We start from the raw sequence: 18026 nt of genomic DNA, 5'->3' as shown, positions 1-18026 counted from the left end.
CGGGGGCGGGTCTCGCGGGGAGGGGCGTCCCGGGGTCCCTCCCTCCCGCTCCCCAAAGTTCTGCCCCGTGCCCCTTCCGCCCCCGCCGCCCGCAGGGAAGTCCCGACGCCGGGCGGGGCGGGGCTGTGCCCGCTGCCCATCCCGGGCCGTTCCGTGCCCGCTGCGGGCGGGGCCGTGACGGCGCTTCCTGGACGGGGCATGGCGTTGGTCACCGTGCGGCGGGCGCCGGGCTCCGCCGGGGTTCCCCCCGTGGTGAGTGCGGGCGGGGAGCGCCGTCGAGGCACGGTTCGAACGGGGAGGGTCGGGAGGTGCCGCCGGGTCGGGCTGGGGCAGTCCCCTTGTCCCCCCCACCCCCCGCTCGCGAGCGCTTCACCCGGGGGAACGGGGTCCCCGAGCCGCCTGGGGCTCTCGGCCGGCAGCGGAACCCCCCTCGCCGTGCCCGTGCCGCAAACGGCGGGGGGGTCGCGTCTGCCCACGCCGCCGCCGGGGTGGCCGCGCTCACTCTCCCTGTCGTGCTTTGCAGGAAGATGATGCGCCCAGGCGCGGCCACCTGCAGCGGCGGTGAGATGGGGGCACCGGGGGTTATAAGGGGTAGCGAGGGGTGATCCCGTCCCGCTCACGGCTCTCCTGCCCCAGGCAGAGCTTCGCGCTCGTCCGGGGGGCCGCACTGCTGCTGCCTGCCGAGGAGCCGCCGGCCTCCGGACCGGCCCCCGCCGTGCCCCCCGGGCGGCAGGAGCGGCACCTCCAGCTCATGATGCAGCTGCTGAGATCACAGGACGCCATCCAGCTGGTGGGGCCTCCACCGCGATGGTGTGGGGTGGGGGTGGTGATGAGACGGGATGGGGAATGGGTCGGGGATGGGATGGGGACGGTGGCAGGGATCGGGGCAGTGTGAAAGGAGGATGCGGATGGGAATACAAATGGGATGGCAAAAGGGACGGGATGGGATGAGGATATGTGTGCTGATGGTGATGGGAATGGGGGCGAAATGAGGATGGAAATGGGAACAGGATGGGGATGGGACAGGAGTGGAGGTGGGGGACAGGATATAGACAGCGATGGCAGTGGGGTTGGAATGTGTGGGGAAAGGTATGCAGATGATGATGGGATGCGGATGAATTGGGGACAGGGACAAGACTGGGATGGGATGTATGGAAGCACAACGGGATGGCAATAGCGATGGGGGCGTGCTGGGATCCAGCCTGGCCCAGCCCCTTGTCTGCCTGGGGGCCTGAGCAGCCCCAGGGTGGTGGGACCCCTACTCAGGCCCCAACCTCAGGCAGTGCAGCTGGAGTCAGCGCAGCCACAGCGGGTGCGGTACCTGCTGGTGGTGCGGCCAGAGGAGGTGGGCGCCGAGGGACAGACAGCACTGCTGGGCGTGGACTTCCCACATGAAGGGTGAGCAGGGCTGCGGGGTCAGGGGGACGGGTGGTGGTCACACACTGACCCCTGCCTGCCCCAGGGCCGACTGCTGTACCCTGGGCATGGTGCTGCCCCTCTGGAGCAACACCCAGGTCTTCCTCGATGGTGATGGGTAAGGAGTGCGGTGGGGTGGATGAGGTCTGCTTGCTGGGAGGGGTGCGGCGAGAGCGCCCACCCTGAGCCACGTGTGTCCCTGCGGTGCCCAGGGGGTTCAGTGTGACATCCGGGGGGCAGACACGCATCTTCAAGCCCATCTCCATCCAGACCATGTGGTGAGCCGGCTGTGGGCGTGGGGACATGGGCACTGCCATGGGCGTGGGGATGTGTGCATTACTGTTTAGGACAAGGGCTCAGGATGCAAGGGTGCGGGGCGGCACCTTGGGCACCGTGACCAGAGACGAGTCGTGCTGGGCTCAGGGGGACATGGTGCTGGGGAGGGGCTGGCATGGCTGCAGCCACGGAGCAGACTCAACGTACCAGTGCTTGTGTCCAGGGCTGTGCTGCAGGAGCTGCACCGTGCCTGTGAGCTGGCAGCCCAGGGTGGGCACATCCCAGGGGGCCCAGCGCTGGCCTGGGTGCAGGAATACGCAGCAGCACTGGACTCGGAGCAGAGCTGCCTCAATGAATGGCTGGCCATGGCCGACTTGGAGTCCGTGCGGCCTGGCTTGCTGCTGCCCACAGAGCCGACAGAGCGCGCAGTGCGGGCACTGCTGCGGGACGTGCTGACATCTGCTGACCTGGAGAGCATCACCTCCAAGGAGGTGAGTGCCGGGGGGATGGGGGGGGGACACAGGGGTCCCATCACCATCCCTCACCCCTTGGTGGGTGCCAGGTGAGGACAGAGCTGGAGCGGCGCGTGGGGCACAGCTTGGAGCAGCACAAGGATTTCATTGACAACGAGATGCTGCTGGTGCTGGCGCAAATGGACCGGCCTTCACACGTCTTCCCACACATCTACCTGGTGGGCATGGGACGGCCTGTGGGGTACCACTATTCCCGGCCATCCCACAGCATCACCACCGTCGTAGGGCTCTGAGTGGAACGCAGCCAACCTGGAGGAGCTGCAGCAGAACTGGTGAGCAACGGCTATGAGATTGGTGGTGGGCAATGGGGCACGGGTATGGCCTCAATGCTCACTGCCCCACAGTGTGACCCACATCCTGAACGTGGCACGGGAGATTGACAACTTCTTCCCAGCACTGTTCAACTACATGAATGTGCGGGTGTACGACGAAGAGACGGCTCAGCTGCTGCCCCACTGGAACGACACCTTCCTTTTCCTCTCTGACATCAAGTTAGTGGGAGCGGGGGGTGCTGTGGGGTGCCGGGGGGGCATCTTGGTGGCTGGGAGCTTCGGGGACAGTGGAGGGGAGAGGGGTCGTGGGGCACTGAGAATGACACAGCTGTGGGGCATGGGGGATGCTGAGAGCACCGTGAGAACCGGAGGCATTAGGAGCAGTGCGGGGCAGTATCCTTGGGGACACAGGTGGCGCTGGGAGGCCGTTGGGTCCCCAGGAGCCGCATCGCAGTGAGGTTACACGGCAGGGCCCGCGGAGGCCGGGCGTTGGTGCACTGCCGCATGGGACTGAGCCGCTCGGCAGCCACGGTGCTGGCCTACGCCATGAAGGAGTTCGGGTGGTCCCTGGAGCGGGCGCTGCGCCACGTCCGGCGCTGCCGGCCCGGCGTGCAGCCCAACCCCGGCTTCATGCGCCAGCTCGACTTCTACCAGGGCATCCTGAACGCCAGGTGGGTACGGCGGGGGGGGCGGGCCGTAGGACGGCGTACCTGGGGGGGACGGAGGCGGTGCCCGCGGGGTCCCACCGCGGTGCTCGTGTGCAGCCGGCACAGCAGCTTCTGGGAGCCGCAGGCGGCGGAACGGGCGGCGGAGCCGGATGGGGCCGTGCCGCGGGACGCCGGGGCTCTGCCTCCGTCCCCACCCGCGTCCTCACCGCCCCCCGAGGAGGACGGCAGGCCGGGGCCGGTGGGAGCCGCCCGGCGTCCCCGCATCTCCTTGTGTGCGGTCATGCGGAGCATCAGCCAGATGGAAACCCCCGAGAACGTCGAGGAGCCCCCGGGCGGGGAGGTGAGCGCGAGGAGGCGGCGGGGGGCGGCGGGGCTGCGGGTGGCTGACGGTGGGTGCGGGGGCACCGCGGAGCGCGCGGCTCCTCCTGCAGGCTGCCGCTCCCACAGGTGTCCGAGGGCGGCCAGGGGGACGCGGGGGGCTTGGAGGCGGCTCCCCTACGACCGCGGCCCCGGTCCCGGCCGTGCCGCGTGGTTCGCCAGGCCAGCGTGGATGGGGACGGCGTGCCTGCGGAGGAGCGCGGCCCCGCGGAAAGCTCCGTCCCCAGCGGGGAGCCCGGCCCGGCCGGCGCCCCGTAGCCCGCACGGGGCCGTCGGGCAGCGCTTCCGCGCGACGGCGCGGCCGGCCCCGGTGGAGGCGGAGCCCGGGGGAACGACGCCGCTCCGTTCGCACTTTGTGTCACCGCACCGCCGCTATCACCAGCACTCACCGGCCCGAGAATAAACCTTGAGAAGGGACGGCGGCGATGTGCAGAGCTGCGTCTGCCTGGGCGCGGTGGGGCGGCACCGTCAGGAGGGCTCGGCGCGAGCGCGGGACCGCGCCCCGGCCCCGCCGCCGCACACTACAACTCCCAGCAGGCTGCGCGCGCCGCCGCCGGGCCTCCCCGCTCCGTCGCTCGCGGGGCACGACGGGAAACGTAGTCGCGGCGCCGCGGCGCCATCTTACGAGCGACGCGGGCGGGCGCCTTCCCGGTTGCCGTGGGAACCGTGCGCCGGGCTCGGCCCGAGCAATTAACGCAGTTAACGCACTCACCGCTTTATTCAGCCAGCGGCGGCGTGCCGGGACCGCGGCGCCGTAGCAGAGCAGAGCCGCCGTCTCGCCGTCCGCTCACAGACCGTACTCGTGCCACAGGCTGCGGGCACAGCGCACGGTCAGCCCGCCGCCCCGCCCCGCTCCCGCCCCGCTCCCGTCCCGCTCCCACCTGTACGTGACCGCGGGGTCGTCGCGGTGCTCCAGCAGGGCGTCGCGGATCGTGGCCGGCGGGCTGAGCCCCAGCGCCCGCGCCCGCTCCCAGCGCTGCAGCCGGGTGATGCCTGCGGGGGGGAGCGGCCGTGAGCGGCGGGGACGGGACGAGGGCCGGGCTGGGGGGGGGTCGGGGCGCGGCGGCTCACCGGTGCACGGCCCGTACTCCCAGGCCAGGTCGAACTGCCGTAGCATCTCCAGCAGCTCTGGCGGGGCCTCGCGTGGCGGGGCGGAGGGGTCCCGGCCGTCCTCCGGCGCGGGGCGGGGGGTGGCCGGCGGGGGCGGGGTCGGCGGGACCCCCCGGTGGCGCCCGTCTCCGCCGCGCCGCCGCCGCGCCGCGCTCCGCTCTTTGCCGTCGGCGCGTGTCTGCGCGCGGTGCCGCCGCGGGAAGCTGTCGGTGATCCGCCCTGCGCGCTCCATGCCCTGCGAGGCGGCGGCGGCGGCTTCAGCCCCGCACGGCTCCCCGCTCCCCCCCCCGGCCCCGCGTTCACCCCCGCTCACCCCGCGCCGCTCTCCCGTCCCCCTCCGGCAGCGCCGCCCGGCCGTCCTCCCGCCGCTGTCGTCCCGTGGGCAGCGAGCGGGGCGGTTCGGTTTCGGTTTTGCTCCGGGTGTTTTTGCCTTGGGGGGGGGTGTGGTTTCTCTTTAATCTTTTTCGTTGGTCTTTTTTTTTTTTGTATTTTTTTGGCCGTTCTGTCTCGGTTATTCGGTCGGGTCATTCATTGGCGCTTCGCTTTTGGTACCTTTTCGGTTGTTTACGTCGTTCACGCTTGATCGCTTGGTTCGTTTTTTCTTTTTCTTTTTTTTTTTTTTTGTCAGTGTTTCTTCGCTTGTTGCTGTTTTTCGCTCGTTCTCTTTTTATTTTGCAGTCGGTTCATTCGCTGCGGGTCTTTTCGGTTCGTTTGCTTTTATTCACACGTTTCTCCCCGGGGGCGCTCAGGGCGCAGCCCGCGCCAGGGCAGGGTTGTGCAGCACGAAGCGGCACAGCCCCGGCACCCGGCGGTGCCCCAAATCCTCCTGCAGCCTCTGCATCCCCCGGTTCCCCGTGGCCGTGTGGCCGTACACCGGGAAGCCGCGGCCGTGCGCCCGTCGGGCAGCCATGATCGTCAGCGCCCGCATCAGTCCGCGGCGCCGCTGGGCCGGCACCGTGTAGCCGTGCGCTCCCGCTGCGAAGCCATCGCTCAGCACCCAGCACAGGAGATCCCCGGCCGGGTCCTGCAGGCATAGGTAGGGGAATCGGCGCAGCAGCTCCCCCAGGTAGCGCCGGCTCCACGCGTTCCCCCCGTACGGCCACGTTGAGTCCAGCAGCTCCACGTGCGCCGGGCTCAGCGTGCCCAGCTGCAGGTCAGGGTCCAGCCTGCAAGGTGGTGTTGGGCGTCATGGGGAGGGGGTGGGACGGGAGCAAGGGGGTGCGTGGGGGTGGGGACGGGGACATGGATGGGATGGGTTAGCGTTAAGGTTATGGTTGCAGTTAGGGTTAAGGTTAGGATGGGGATGTGGCCATGGATTGGAATGGGACCGGGGCCTGACCACGTCTGGGGATGGGATGGGACATGTATGGGATGGAGCAGGGATGGGCTAGAGTTACCATTAGTTACATTTAGGATTGGCATTAGAATGAGGACATGAGCACGGATGGGTATGAGATGGGGACAGGGCTTGAATGGCTGCTGGATGAGTTTAGGGACATATATGGGATGGAGCAAGAATGACTTGTGGACAGGAATGGGATGGGGTATAGGACAGGGACTGGAATGGAAACCAGACGAAGACACAGAACAGGGATGGAGACACAGAAGGAGATGGGGCTGAGGCTCACTGTGGCTCTGGTAGAGTGCTGGGGTCAGGGTGCAGGTAGGTGTAGTACTCAGTCACCTCCAGCTCTATGCCCTTGGCCATTGCAATGTCCTGAGACACCGTCAGCACGCCATCCTGCAGCCCTGGGGACAGCAGCAGCAAGGGCTCCGCTCCCCCATGTTCCCACACTGCCCTCCGTGCCCTGCACATTCCCAGCACCACCCGTTCCTGACACAACCACCCCGCTCCCATCACTCCTCGTTCCTCCCGCGTCCCCGTGGTTGTCCCCACAGCCACCGAAGATGTGGAAAGCGGAGTCCCAGCGCAGGCAGCCCGGGCTCTCCAGCAGGGCCCGGTAGGCGCCCACATCCCGGTAGAAGGCGCTGCACAGGTTCCTGTAGCTGTCATTCAGCGGTGCCTGTGGGGCGGGATGCTGAGCCCCCCAGCGTGGGCACGGCCCCCTCCTCCCCACATCCCCTCCGGCTACCTCTCCTCTGTGCCGCGCCAGCACAGCACTGAAGTTGGGCCAGGCATCCACTGCCACCTCGAAGTCCCCAGGGTTGCCACGGTTGATGTTCAGCACGGCCCCGTACACCTGCAAAGCCCGAAGACGGGCTGCCCTTGAGCGGGTGGCAGAGCTCAGGCAGGTTGGGGTCGGCTGGGGCAGGCTCACGGTGCTCGGGAATGGCCCGGCATTGTGTGCCCCGGGGGTGTCAGGGAGGGAACGGGGTGGCCCACGACCCCCATGGTGGAGGGGCGGCTGTGAGTGGCTCACCGGCAGGGAACGAGGCAGGCTGCTGCGCAGGGCAGCCTCCAGACGCTGCAAATGGGCCGGGCACGTCAGGATCTGCATGGCCCTGCCAGGGAGCCAACAGTGAGGGGACACCCGAGCACCCCATCCCCATCCCCATTGCCGTTACTCACCTTGTGGCTGTGGGCAGGCGGTGATGTGATGTGTCTCGAGGCTGCCAGTGGCCGTCATGGGTGGGTGAGTGCCCCTTGGCCAGAGGGGTGGTGATGGGCAGGGTCCATCCCGCCGGGCGCAGGGCACGTGGCACCCTGCTGCTTCACATATCCTCAGCGTCACCTCAATGTGGTGACAGGGACCTGGGGGTTCCCATGCCCCCACTGTATGTTGATGGGGATGCCCATAGCCCTGCTCTGATGGCGACAGGGACGTGGGGGGGTTGGCCATGAACTGAGCTCTGGTTGCCATGGGGGTCACCAGTCCCATCACCACCAGGTGGGACAGGGGTCCGAGTCCCATACCTTGGTGGCACGTTGGTCCACGCCGCCATCCCTGGGTTGGCACAGTGGCCTCCAATCTCATCCCTGTCTACATGGCACGTTGGTGCCCGGTCCTACCCCGGGTGTCTTGCCCCCCTACCTCCACCCTGGCACGTGGCAGGCTGCTATGGGTGCTGCCACCATCCCCCATCCTCAACGGGGCCGTGGGGCACGGAGGTGGCGGTGCTGACTGGAGGCACGGCAGGACCCACTCAGCCGTGCCCCTATGGGCAGCTCCTCGGGGCCCCTCTGCCGGGAGGCACGGGGCAGGGGGCAGAGGCACTGGAGAAAGGCTTTTATTTGTTAATACAAGAATAGATCTTCTGCAATAAATACCCTAATAAATAACATCTCCAATAAATAAACACGCATAGACGCACCGAGACGGTGGCCCTGGGGCTCTGCCCCGGCCCCGCCCCCAGAACAAGCCCCGCCCCCCAGGGCCAAGTGGGCGGGGCTTGCGGTTTGCTAGGCAACGGTGGTGACGGGGGGCGGAGCTTCGGGCACCCAGCTGTGCTCGCGGTGGGTGGGCGGGGCTTACTGCGCTGGGGGCGGGGCCTATTCCTATGCAGGGTTTGGTCCGTTCATGGCTAAGCGGGGCTTACTGCTGCCGTGGGGCAGGGCAGGAGAACGCGGCTCCCGGCCCTACAGGGGAGCGGGTGGCACAGCGCGGCCACGGGGACACCACGGTGTCACCGCCCCTTGTGTCAGTGCACTGCAAGGTGGTAGCAGGGCGGCATCGGCTGCGCTTGGGGGCAGGAGGCCGTCCCCCGAGGCAGGGCAGGATGATGGGACACCGTGGTGGCTCTCTGGGGCTGAGTGCCCGTCCCTTAAGGTACTGTGGGTGATGCGGGGAGGTCTGTGGGGTCTGGGAGCCCTGTCCCTTAGGATTTTGTGGTCAGGAGCCCCATCTATTAAGGCACAGTGGTGATGCTGGGTGGCTTCGGTGGCACTTTGAGATCAAGATCCCCATCTCTTAAGACCTAGAGGTGATGGTGGGGACATGCAGTGGCTTCAGTGGCACTTTGGTATCGGGAATCCCATCTGTCAAGGCACGGCAATATGATGGTGTATATGTGGGGTGGTTTTGATGGCCCTTTGGGACAGAAGGACCATCTGTTAAGGCACAGTGGTGATGTGGGAAGGCTTTGGTGGCACTTTGGGATCAGAAGACCTGTCCCTTAATGAACAGCGGTGATGCTGGGGATGTGGGGTGGCTTTGATGACACTCTGGGGATAGAAGGGGCGTGGGGTGGCTTTGGCGGTACTTCAGAGTCTGGAGCCCTATCTGTTAAATCAGTGGCGACAGTGGGGACGTGGAGTGGCTTTGGTGTCACTTTACGATGAGGGGACCTGTCCCTAAACACACAGTGGTGACGGCGGGGACTTGGAGTGGCTTTGGTGGCATTTTGGGATCAGGAACTCCATCTCTCAAGGCACAGTGAGGTGGCGAGGAATATGTGCGGTGACTTTGGTAGCACTCTGGGGTCAGGATCCCCATCCGTTAAGGCCAAGCGGTGATGGTGGCTTCGGTGGCACTAAAGCGATCCCCATCCACGACGGCCAGGCGGTGACACGATGCGGCCACTGCTGTGGGGATCCCCTCAGTAGGGCGGGGGCCTTCAGAGGCCCCTGGCCTCGATGCGTAGCGTGACCACGGCTGGAGGCACCTTCTTCTTGAGGCGGTTGAAGTCCTTGGCCGAGCGCCACAGCCACGTCTGCAGCTCCTTCAGCAGCCAGAAGTCATCCATCTTCTTCAGAAAGTCGTTGGGGGCTGCAGGGGTGCCAGAGGAGGGCGGGGGTCCGGCGGGGCCAGCAGGCAGCGGGTAGCCCAGGGAAGACATGACGCCGGCGATGCTGAGCACCAGGCCCTGCAGGCTGGAGCAGAAGTGGCCGAGGCGATGGCGCAGCTCCACTGTGCCCACCTGGCCGTCCAGGCCGCGCAGGTACTTCAGCAGGCGGCTGTAGGCGCGGTAGTTGGCTGCCAGGCGCGCATTGTCCGTCAGGCCCCGCCACAGGTCCAAGTCCACCGTGGCGCTGGGCACCCGCTCAGCCCGCGCCAGCCGCGGGGGGTTGAAGTCGGGCTCATTGAAGGGCGGGCCCAGGTAGTTCAGCTGCAAGGAGGGGAGGAGTCGTCAGGGGGCCGACGTGTCCCTGGCACCCGTGTCACACACACCTCAAGTCTCTCCGCCCAATGCCCAATACACCCCAGCTCTCTGCATCCCCCTGCACACCACGTCTCAAGTCTCCGTGCCACTGCGTCTCCAGTCTCAGATCCCGCTGCCCATCACGGCCCAGGTCTCCGTGCCCTCCATGTCCCCAGTTCTCCCTGTGCGCAACCACAGGTGTCCACATCCCAGGTCTCCATGTTCCCCAGGTACAGGTGCCCGATACCTCTCCTGTCTCCATATTCCCCTGCACACCGCATTCTCCTTTACAGAACGTTCCAGATCTCCACGACCTTCATGCCCCCAGTCCCCATGTCTCCCTGCACATGATACACCTCACATCCCAGAACTTCGTGTCTCCTACCTGGACATGCCCACCAGCCCACCATGTCTCCCTGTCCCCATCTTACCCCTAGTTTCCACATTCCCCTGCCATCATGTCCCTCAGCGCCATGCCCACCATGTCCACACATTCTCCATGTGCCCCCACATCCCAAGTTTCCATATCCACATCCCCTACCCAGACACACCCACCATGTCACCTTGTCCCCATCGTGCCCCTGGCTTCCATGTCTCCAAGTTCCCTGAGCACCATGGAGGTCCCCAGTCTTCCATGCGCCCATATTCCAGGTGTCTGCACCCACATCTCCCACCTGCCCTCTGCCTCCAGGCAGATGAGGCACCCAGGGGAGCTCAGCCAGAGCTCACCAGCAATGTGGAGACAGCAATTCCACGTTCACCATTCCCACAGCATGATCATCAGCAGCAAGGGGGGGGCACATCAGGGCAGAGACAGCGAAACCTCCACCTGGGCTGGTGCCACTGGCAGGCAAGGAGAGCTGGGTGGGGTGGAGGGGGGGGAGCAAGGGGTGTGAAGATGTTCCTGGACCAGAGTCCAGGGCCTCCGGCACAGGGAGGCTCCCCTGGCCACTGCCCTTGTCTGATGAGGCATTTCCTTGGCCTCCAGCATGGGTGGAAACACGCAGTCTCGTGCATACAGGTGTACTCTCATCTACATCCCAGTGCCATGCCCTGGGGATGCTGGAACCTCCCCAGGCTGGGGGGGACGAGCAGTTTAAGGGAAGGGGCAGTGGTGAGCTACTCACATAAGTGCCGGCAAGGGTGCGGAGCTGGTGTTCCAGGTAGCGGGTCAGGTCGTAGGTCTTCTGGATGGACTGGCCGGCACCCAGCTCCTCCGTGCCGTTCAGCGCGGGCACCGTTGGCAGATTGCAGAGTGCGGCACACAGAAAGGCAAAGATCCCCCAAGAGTCTCCTGTGGGGACAAGGCACCTCAGAGAGGATCCTCCTGGCAAGGGGACCTGGGGCACCCGATGGCACTGAGGATGCAGCAGTGCTCCAGTAACACTCCGCTGCCCACCCCACATCCCCTGGCCCCCCAGGGGGTGGAGACCCTGGGTTTGCCCACAGCACCTCCCACCCATGTGGTGACAGGGACCCATGGGGCTGCTCTGCCCTTGGGCTCCGGCACAGCACTGCTGGGACCTCAGGACTCTGTGCTGCCAGTTTGCTCATCACCACCCTGCATATGGGGAAACTGAGGCAGGGAAGGGCTGGGCATGGAGTGGCAGTGCTCAGCACCCAACACAGGAAACAAGGAGCAGTGCAGCAGGGGCCTCAGGGACACCATGTCAGCCCCACCAATGCCACCGTGCCCATCCGGCATGGCCTCTACTCTGTGCACTGCCGACCATGGGCTGCAGAAACAATCCTTTATATGGTCTCAAGTGAGTGCTGCTTGCTGTGCTCCCGCCGGGACGCCCGGGTTATATTTGGGAACGCCGAGTCACCTACCACCAATGCCGAAGCAGGCTTGGTTGCTTTCCTAAGCACAGCATGCTGGGCGCCCTGCAGGGCTGAAGCAGCACATCCCATCCTCGTCCCTATCCCCATCCCTGCCCTGCTGGGAGCCAGGGGCCAGTCAGGGCTCAAGGCAGCCGGGCATGGAGCAACCTTTACTGAGGCCTCTGCTGGGAAGACCTCAGCTCGGCACGGCACAGCCTGCAGTGGGCTCCCCAGGGAGGCGAGGGCGGCTGGGAGCCCTGCAGTGCCCTCGTGCGTCACCACTCCCCGTCAATTGCTGCTGGGAGGCTTGGGAAGTGAGGAGCAGCCAAGCCCTGGTGACGCACGTGGGCCCGTGGGGACATCCCGGCTGCGGCAGCACCAGCTCCAGCGCGTGGCACGCGTCCCGGCTTTGCCCACCCAGCACCAGGCTCACAGTGGTGCACGATGCCCCGCGGGCACGCAATGCACACAGTGTAATGCGCATCACACACACGTGGCACGGCGTGTATGGAAACACCATGGAGCAGTGCACACCATGCAGGACGTCCCAGTCATGATGTGCCACGCCGTGCGCATGGCAGCACGCACATTGGTGACCACGCACGGGTGCCACTCCGTGCCTGTGGCTGTGCCATGCGGAGCTGCCAGTGCATGACCGATCCACGGGTCCCGGTATGGTGAGCGTGGTGTGCGCTGCTGTGTGCGTGCGAGTGAGCGTGTGAGCGTGGGCTACGGGCAGCAGGGGGGCCGCGTGGCGCTGACTCACCCGCCCCCGGGTGTTTGCTTTGGCTCGGCCCCGGCGCGTCCAAGCCCGGCACAGGCACTCACAGCCCCGTGCGGCGCAGCAGGGCTGGCCGGACCCTCACCCACCACCAGCTCGGGTTTCCAGAGTGGGATTTACACCCGGCCCCAGGCACCGCGTGGCCAAGGCAAACAGAGCTGGGGGGGCTGGGACAGGGAAGAAGACAGAGCTGGTAGCTCCCAGGCATTGATGAGGATGCGGGCACTGGGGCGTGGATAACCAGAGCTGGGCAACGGTAGGAATCTGCAGCCGTGGTGGTGGCAATGACCTGACCGTGGCGCAGCCCTGCTCGCTCAGCGGTGGCCTCACGGCCCCAAATGGTTCCCATAGTGGCACAGTCACACTCCCCTGCCCATCTCGGGTGGAAAATGACTCAGCACCAGCGCAAGGCAGCGGCCGCGTGGCCTCTGTGCCAGAGGGAAGGAGGAGACCAGCACAGCTGGATCCCAGTGATGTCAAGAGGAAGAGCCCAAGGGTTTCAAAACCGCCCCTGGAGCAGGGCCAGGATGCTCCCAGCCCACGTAAGCAAAGCACAGGGCAGCTCTGGGGCAGGTGGAGAGCTGAGGTGGCCACCCTGGCAGCGCACGTCACCCCATGCACACGTGCCGGACACTGAGGGGGCCAACAACAGCGTCAGCAGGACAGCTCATCCGACAGTACCCCTGTGCGTCACAGCAGGGAACGTCACCCGTGGGTGGCCTTGGAGGCGCGGAACAGTGCAGAGCTGTGAGCCCCCCCGCCGCCAAGCAGACCCCCCATGAGCGACTGCTGCCATTGTGCACGCTGAGCTGTTCCCCGGGCACGCAGTGGGCAGCAAGCTGCTGGGGTCAGGCGTAACCACAAGCCACAGGCGCCGCTTTCCCAAAAGCACTGAGCAAAGCAGAGTGTGGGCTGGGGAAAGGGGACCCCTGCCCCCTGAATCCAGGGAGCAGCTCTATCTGATGGGCTAGAGGCCAAGGGACAACAGAGCCCTGTACTGTGAGGTGGAATGGAGCTGGGATGTCCCAGCGTGAGCACGGCGCTGAGGAGCGGAGATGAAGCAGACAATGGCAGTGGCCTCGGCTGCCCCCAGTGTGGCTCTCCCCACGTGCCTTCGTGAGGATGGCGCTGACAGCAACACCTGCACCCTGCAGTCCCCAGGTGCTGGCAGGAGAGAGGCACGCATCCTGCCCTCACTGTGCTTCGACACCCCTCGATGCAAGTGGGGAGCAGGGGGGGCCCCCAGACCAACCGCAGCCCCAGGGCTCTGTGCCTTGCCCCCGCCCCGCTGCCTTACTGAGAGCGAAGCCACATCCCTGATGGTGGCCAAGAAGTGTGCAGGAGCACAGGGGTGCAGGGGGAGACCGGCTCCACACCCCCCTGGCCATGCATGTACTCGCAGCTCACACTGAATGTTTACATCCTGTCTCCTCCGTGTGTTTATAAATGCATCCGTGCATGGGAGACTCCAGCGAGGCCATAATTAGCGGGGCCTGGATTTCCCATCTGGCCCCAGCCCGCGGCACTGTGTCACCCCCCTCCTGCCGGAGATGGGGGCTCAGCCCCTAATCCTGACCAGATCCCACACCTCGGCTGGCGCCCACCTGGATCCCAGCAGCACCAACGGCAGCAGAGCCCTATGCGGCCCACCGGCACCCAGAGCCACCGGCACCCCATACCCCCAACAGGCACCCAGTGTCCCTGCTGGCACCGCAGACGCCCAAACCCCTCCCGTGTCCCCAGCAGCGCCGAGGGCTGTGGAGCTGTGCTGGGAGCGGCAGCAGAGCCAGGGACAGCGCAGCGCCAAAGGCAGCCTGGCCCCTCTCCGGCCTGCAGCGGAAACAGCTTGCGGGGGCCAAGAGCGGGGGGACCGGGGGCTCCCCTGCGGGCAGCACGAGGTGCATGGGGTCACCGTTAAGGATGCAGGCAGATAGTCCCGGTGTGGCAACAGAGAGCCCCATGCCACCTCCCATCCCCTGCCACCTCTGGACATGCTGCCATCGCTGCCAGCTTCCTCCAGCACCCTGTGCCAAGGGGACACTGGCAAAGGCAGGGCCGGTGGCTCCGGTAGGAGCCCCGTGATCCGTGCCAGCCACACGTGCCCCAGCAGTGCCAGGTAGGGGTGCATACCCATCACCAGGGGTATCTGGAGCTGGCAGGACTGGCATGCTGGACATCCCAGATGTGCCAGCACAGGCATACCTCCACATCCCCACTGGGAAGCGTCCATTGGCACTGCGTGGGCACCCAAGGGGCTGCGGAGTCGGGCTCACTCTTGTGGCTCGAGGCAGGTGGGCACAGGGCAGGGGGTGATTTATGGTGCACCGTGCCACTTAGCAGGGCATAAATCTTCCCCGGCGCAATCCTGTAAGCAGAGCCCTCTGCATTTCCCTTCGGAGGCTGCTGGCGGGCTGGGGCTAATGCAGCCCAGATGTGTGTAGGACCGTGCCCTCACGCCGCCTGCTAACGAGGCGCAGGGACACCGCTTCCCGGCAGCAGCACGGCAGCCCTGAGCCGTGTCTCCGGGCTGTCACTGGGCTGCTCTCGGCCTCAACCGTGGCAGCAACTCTTGGTGCCGCCGGCCGTGCTGTGAGCACAGGCCACAGCAAGCAGCCTCCCGGTGCCACTGGTTTGCCACCACCTCCACGATGTCGGGCCAGGATCAGGGAGAATCGGGAGACCCCCGGCTACCAGCCCCGCTTTTCCAGCTCCCCCCGAATGGCTCCAGCTCCATAGGAGCCAGAACAAAACGTGGCCTCGGCCTCGTGTCTCCAGCCCCAGGGCCACCAGCGCCCACAGTCTGACCTTTTAAGGGTTGTTTTCCAACTTTTTCCCCGTCCTTTCCGTGCCCGGCAGCCCCGTTGCCCTTGGCTCCCCATGGCCCCAGGGTAACAAAGCCTTCTGGTGGAGCTCCGCAGAGGGGGGGATTTCCTGGCACCCTGAAAGCGGCCACCACATCCCACTGGGTACTGCCCTCTGCGGTGCCCGCCTGCCCCACGAGTAAAACCCAAGCTTGGGGACTTTCCTTTTTCCTCTCGTCTGTCAGTCTCAGGTTTTAATTCTCCATGCTAAGCAGCGTTTCCCTGCCCGGTAATCACAAACATGCATGGAAAAGAGGCAACAAGAGAAAGGAGAAAAAAAAAAAAAAAAAAAAAAAAAACCCCCGAGAGCAGAGGGGGGGAAAAGCCTTAAATCAATCCCAAAGCCAGACGGACGTTTGAATCAAATGGAGTTACAGTCGGCAGCAGTCGGCGCGGCGGACCCCCACCCCATAGCCCCGCTCTTACCTGGGGGCTCCCCAGCCACATTTAGCATAGTAGAGTCAGGGCGCGGGTCTGCAGGCGTGGGGAGCCCAGCAATGTGCTGCTGCAGCGCTCAGCCCCGCACCGATGGACACACAGACGAGGTTGCTGCTCCACTCTGCCCCGGCTCTCCTTTGGTTTTTTTTTCCTCTCTCCCTATTTGTTTTGGTTTGTGTTTGCTTGAGTGTTAGGTGGCAGAAGCAGTCTGGGCTGCGTGTTTTTGGTGTGTGAGTGTGTGCACGGTTCGCACCACGCTCCGGCTCCCCTGCTTGCTGCCTTTCCCCCTTCCACCTCCCTTGATTTGCTCTTTTGATTGGTGTCCAGGAATGCAAGAATAAAAAAAACGCGAGCTTGCATACACCCTCTCTCCAAGCTGCTGCCTCTCTTTTTTTTCTTTTTTTTTTCCTCCCCTCCTTTTTTTTTTTTTCTTTTTTTCTTTTTTTTTTTTTTTCCTCTCTCTCGAAATTCAAGTGTTAAGCAGAACCAGGTTGCTTTCAAGAATGTATTTGATGCAATTGGACACAAGAACGGGCTCCATTCATTCCCCTCCCTCTCCCCGAGACTCCCCCAGGGCTCCCCAGGCATGCTGGGGAGGCTGTGGCCACAGCAGGCTCCCCCAAGGCAGGGAGCAAAGCCCAAGTACTGGGGGTCTGCGGTAAAGGGGATGGGGGGGGGGGAGCGACTCCCTCTCCACATCAGCCCCCAGGTGCTGGCTGCCTCTTGCCTTTTGTTAGTGGCCGCGATGGGGAGCAGAACAGGGTGGCGGGTGGGGGGCTGCTTCCTACCTGCTCGGAAATCCATAGGGGCAACCCGGGGGTTGGCAGCAGCACGGGGTTGGGGGGGGATCCCGCCCTCCGTACTGAAGGTGCTGTGGGGCTGCTTGCGCCGGGTCCGAGCTCCACACTCCCATTTGTCGGCCCTGCTCCCCACGGGGTCCCGGGGCCGGCAGGCCAGGGGCTGCGGGCTGCCTGAGCGCTCTCACCGCCTCGGAGAGGGGATGGCTCACGGGGGGGGGTGCCAGGCAAAGGACGGGGGAGGCGGAGAGAGGCGGCGGAGGGGTGGAAGGGCGGCAGGGAGGGCGGGCAATAGGGGGACGGGGCAGCACAGCTGGACCGGCACAGCTACGCGGACCACCAGCGTAACTCCTCTGCTTTCTTCTGATGGCAGCTCAGGGGCAGAGGCAGGTGAGTGAGCCCCGGGGCGGAGCCCCTCGGGAAGCACTAAGCAGCGGGGCCAGCAGGTGACTGCAGCCAAGGGCAGCACACACAGCCCAGCATTGCCCCGTGCACCAGGCGCCTTCCCACTGCTCTCTCCCTCCACCCAGCATCTTCCCCGTGGGACTGCCGGCTGCCAGCAGCCAGCGTGATGCAGCAGCCCCAAGAAGGAGCATCCCCAGGAAGGTGCAGCCCCACTCTTGTTGCCACCGGCACGCAGTAAACAAGGGGGAATTTCATACTGGGGATGTGGGGCCGGCACCCCAGTGTGCACACGAAGCACTGGGTGCCAGCTGGAGATGCACGGCCAGGATGGACAGCCAGAAGACAAGGCCCTTGTGAACCACACACAGCAGTGCTGCTACATGTCCCCCGTGCAACAGGGCAAAGCTACGGCAGCCCCAATGCTAAGGGGAATGTCCTCACCTCTGCCATCTGCCCCAAAGCGTTGGGGAGTGCCCGGCAGGGCTGCAGCTGCAGGCACTAGTGTGATACTGCTGCCCCTCCCATGTGCCAGGGGATCCCAGGGATTCACCCCACAGCACTGGGGAGCTCGTCGCCTCCCTCTGGCCACCAGGACAGAGCTGCCTGCTGACACACTGTGCTCTGGCTGCCTGGTTTCCCCGTCAGCCTTCAGACCCCTGGAATGCAGGTTCAGGAGGGCCGTTCCCCTGCCCACGGCCACGGCACCGGCAGCCGCTTCGCCCTCGCCTCCCACCGACGACCTTTTGCAGTACCAGGAAGGGTTCTGACCCCAGACACCCACAGCCCCAGACGCTGGGAGGCTCTCCATTGTGCACCGAGGAAGGCAGCCAGCTCCAACTGCTGCCCAGGGGCGCCCCGGTCCCCCCTGCATTGGGGGCAACTGGTGGGGAGCTGCTGAGGGCCCGAAGGCCTCAGGGCCCCGTGGGCAGAGCAGGAGGAAGAAGAGCAGCCGTGCCCGCGGCACTCACCTATAGGCGCTGCTGACAGCTGAGGAGCCCTTCCGCGCTGGGGCAGTAGGAAAGGCGCAGCGCCGAAGTTGGGCTGTGGGAAACCAGAGAGGCCCGGAGGAAACCCCGCCTGAGGCGGAGGGCCTGAGGGGAAAACCGCGCCCGGGCCGGCGCTGCACGGCCCCCCACCCGGCCCACCGGTCCCCATCGCCTGAGGGGAGCGCACTCGGCCTCTCCCCGCCTCTGCTCCTCGAGGCCCTATTGGCTACACGGCACGTCG

General features: G+C 65.5%; 4 protein-coding genes across 9 annotated transcripts; 1 reads left to right on the top strand and 3 right to left on the bottom strand.

Annotated features, from left to right (window-relative positions):
• Positions 1 to 6: 6 nt before the first annotated feature.
• SSH3 (slingshot protein phosphatase 3) lies at positions 7 to 4154 on the top strand. 6 transcript variants are annotated; one of them, XM_031614151.2, is made up of 13 exons: positions 8 to 252; positions 524 to 561; positions 637 to 790; positions 1280 to 1398; positions 1463 to 1534; positions 1629 to 1694; positions 1916 to 2183; positions 2255 to 2383; positions 2451 to 2497; positions 2570 to 2716; positions 2979 to 3168; positions 3262 to 3505; positions 3613 to 4154. In XM_031614151.2, the coding sequence occupies exons 1-13, from the start codon at positions 199 to 201 to the stop codon at positions 3951 to 3953; spliced, it is 1869 nt and encodes a 622-aa protein (XP_031470011.2). In that variant the 5' UTR covers positions 8 to 198; the 3' UTR covers positions 3954 to 4154. The 6 variants fall into 6 exon arrangements, with proteins under 6 accessions (XP_089996497.1, XP_031470011.2, XP_031470012.2 ...); XM_031614152.2 differs by having other exon boundaries at positions 10 to 252; positions 2968 to 3168; positions 3290 to 3505; XM_090140372.1 differs by having other exon boundaries at positions 10 to 252; positions 3290 to 3505; positions 3613 to 3932.
• An 88-nt stretch (positions 4155 to 4242) lies between these two features.
• On the bottom strand, positions 4243 to 5222 carry POLD4 (DNA polymerase delta 4, accessory subunit). Its single transcript, XM_031614154.2, has 4 exons — positions 4967 to 5222; positions 4615 to 4888; positions 4425 to 4536; positions 4243 to 4355 (listed from the first exon to the last, which is right to left on the bottom strand). Exons 2-4 carry the CDS (start codon positions 4883 to 4885, stop codon positions 4331 to 4333), a joined length of 408 nt encoding a protein of 135 aa, XP_031470014.1. The 5' UTR covers positions 4886 to 4888; positions 4967 to 5222; the 3' UTR covers positions 4243 to 4330.
• Positions 5223 to 5357: 135 nt separating this feature from the next.
• On the bottom strand, positions 5358 to 7155 carry GLYATL3 (glycine-N-acyltransferase like 3). Its single transcript, XM_090140376.1, has 5 exons — positions 7035 to 7155; positions 6747 to 6854; positions 6557 to 6677; positions 6282 to 6402; positions 5358 to 5819 (listed from the first exon to the last, which is right to left on the bottom strand). Exons 1-5 carry the CDS (start codon positions 7110 to 7112, stop codon positions 5399 to 5401), a joined length of 849 nt encoding a protein of 282 aa, XP_089996502.1. The 5' UTR covers positions 7113 to 7155; the 3' UTR covers positions 5358 to 5398.
• Positions 7156 to 9168: 2013 nt separating this feature from the next.
• Positions 9169 to 16035, bottom strand: CLCF1 (cardiotrophin like cytokine factor 1). Its single transcript, XM_090141993.1, has 3 exons — positions 15586 to 16035; positions 10821 to 10987; positions 9169 to 9660 (listed from the first exon to the last, which is right to left on the bottom strand). The coding sequence occupies exons 1-3, from the start codon at positions 15611 to 15613 to the stop codon at positions 9169 to 9171; spliced, it is 687 nt and encodes a 228-aa protein (XP_089998119.1). The 5' UTR covers positions 15614 to 16035.
• Positions 16036 to 18026: the final 1991 nt, after the last annotated feature.

This window comes from Phasianus colchicus, chromosome 5, assembly GCF_987193195.1.
Source record: "Phasianus colchicus chromosome 5, bPhaCol1.hap1.1, whole genome shotgun sequence".
NCBI lineage: Eukaryota > Metazoa > Chordata > Aves > Galliformes > Phasianidae > Phasianus > Phasianus colchicus.
The sequence above is the reverse complement of the archived record's forward strand: the minus strand, read 5'-3'. Positions and strand labels throughout refer to the sequence as shown.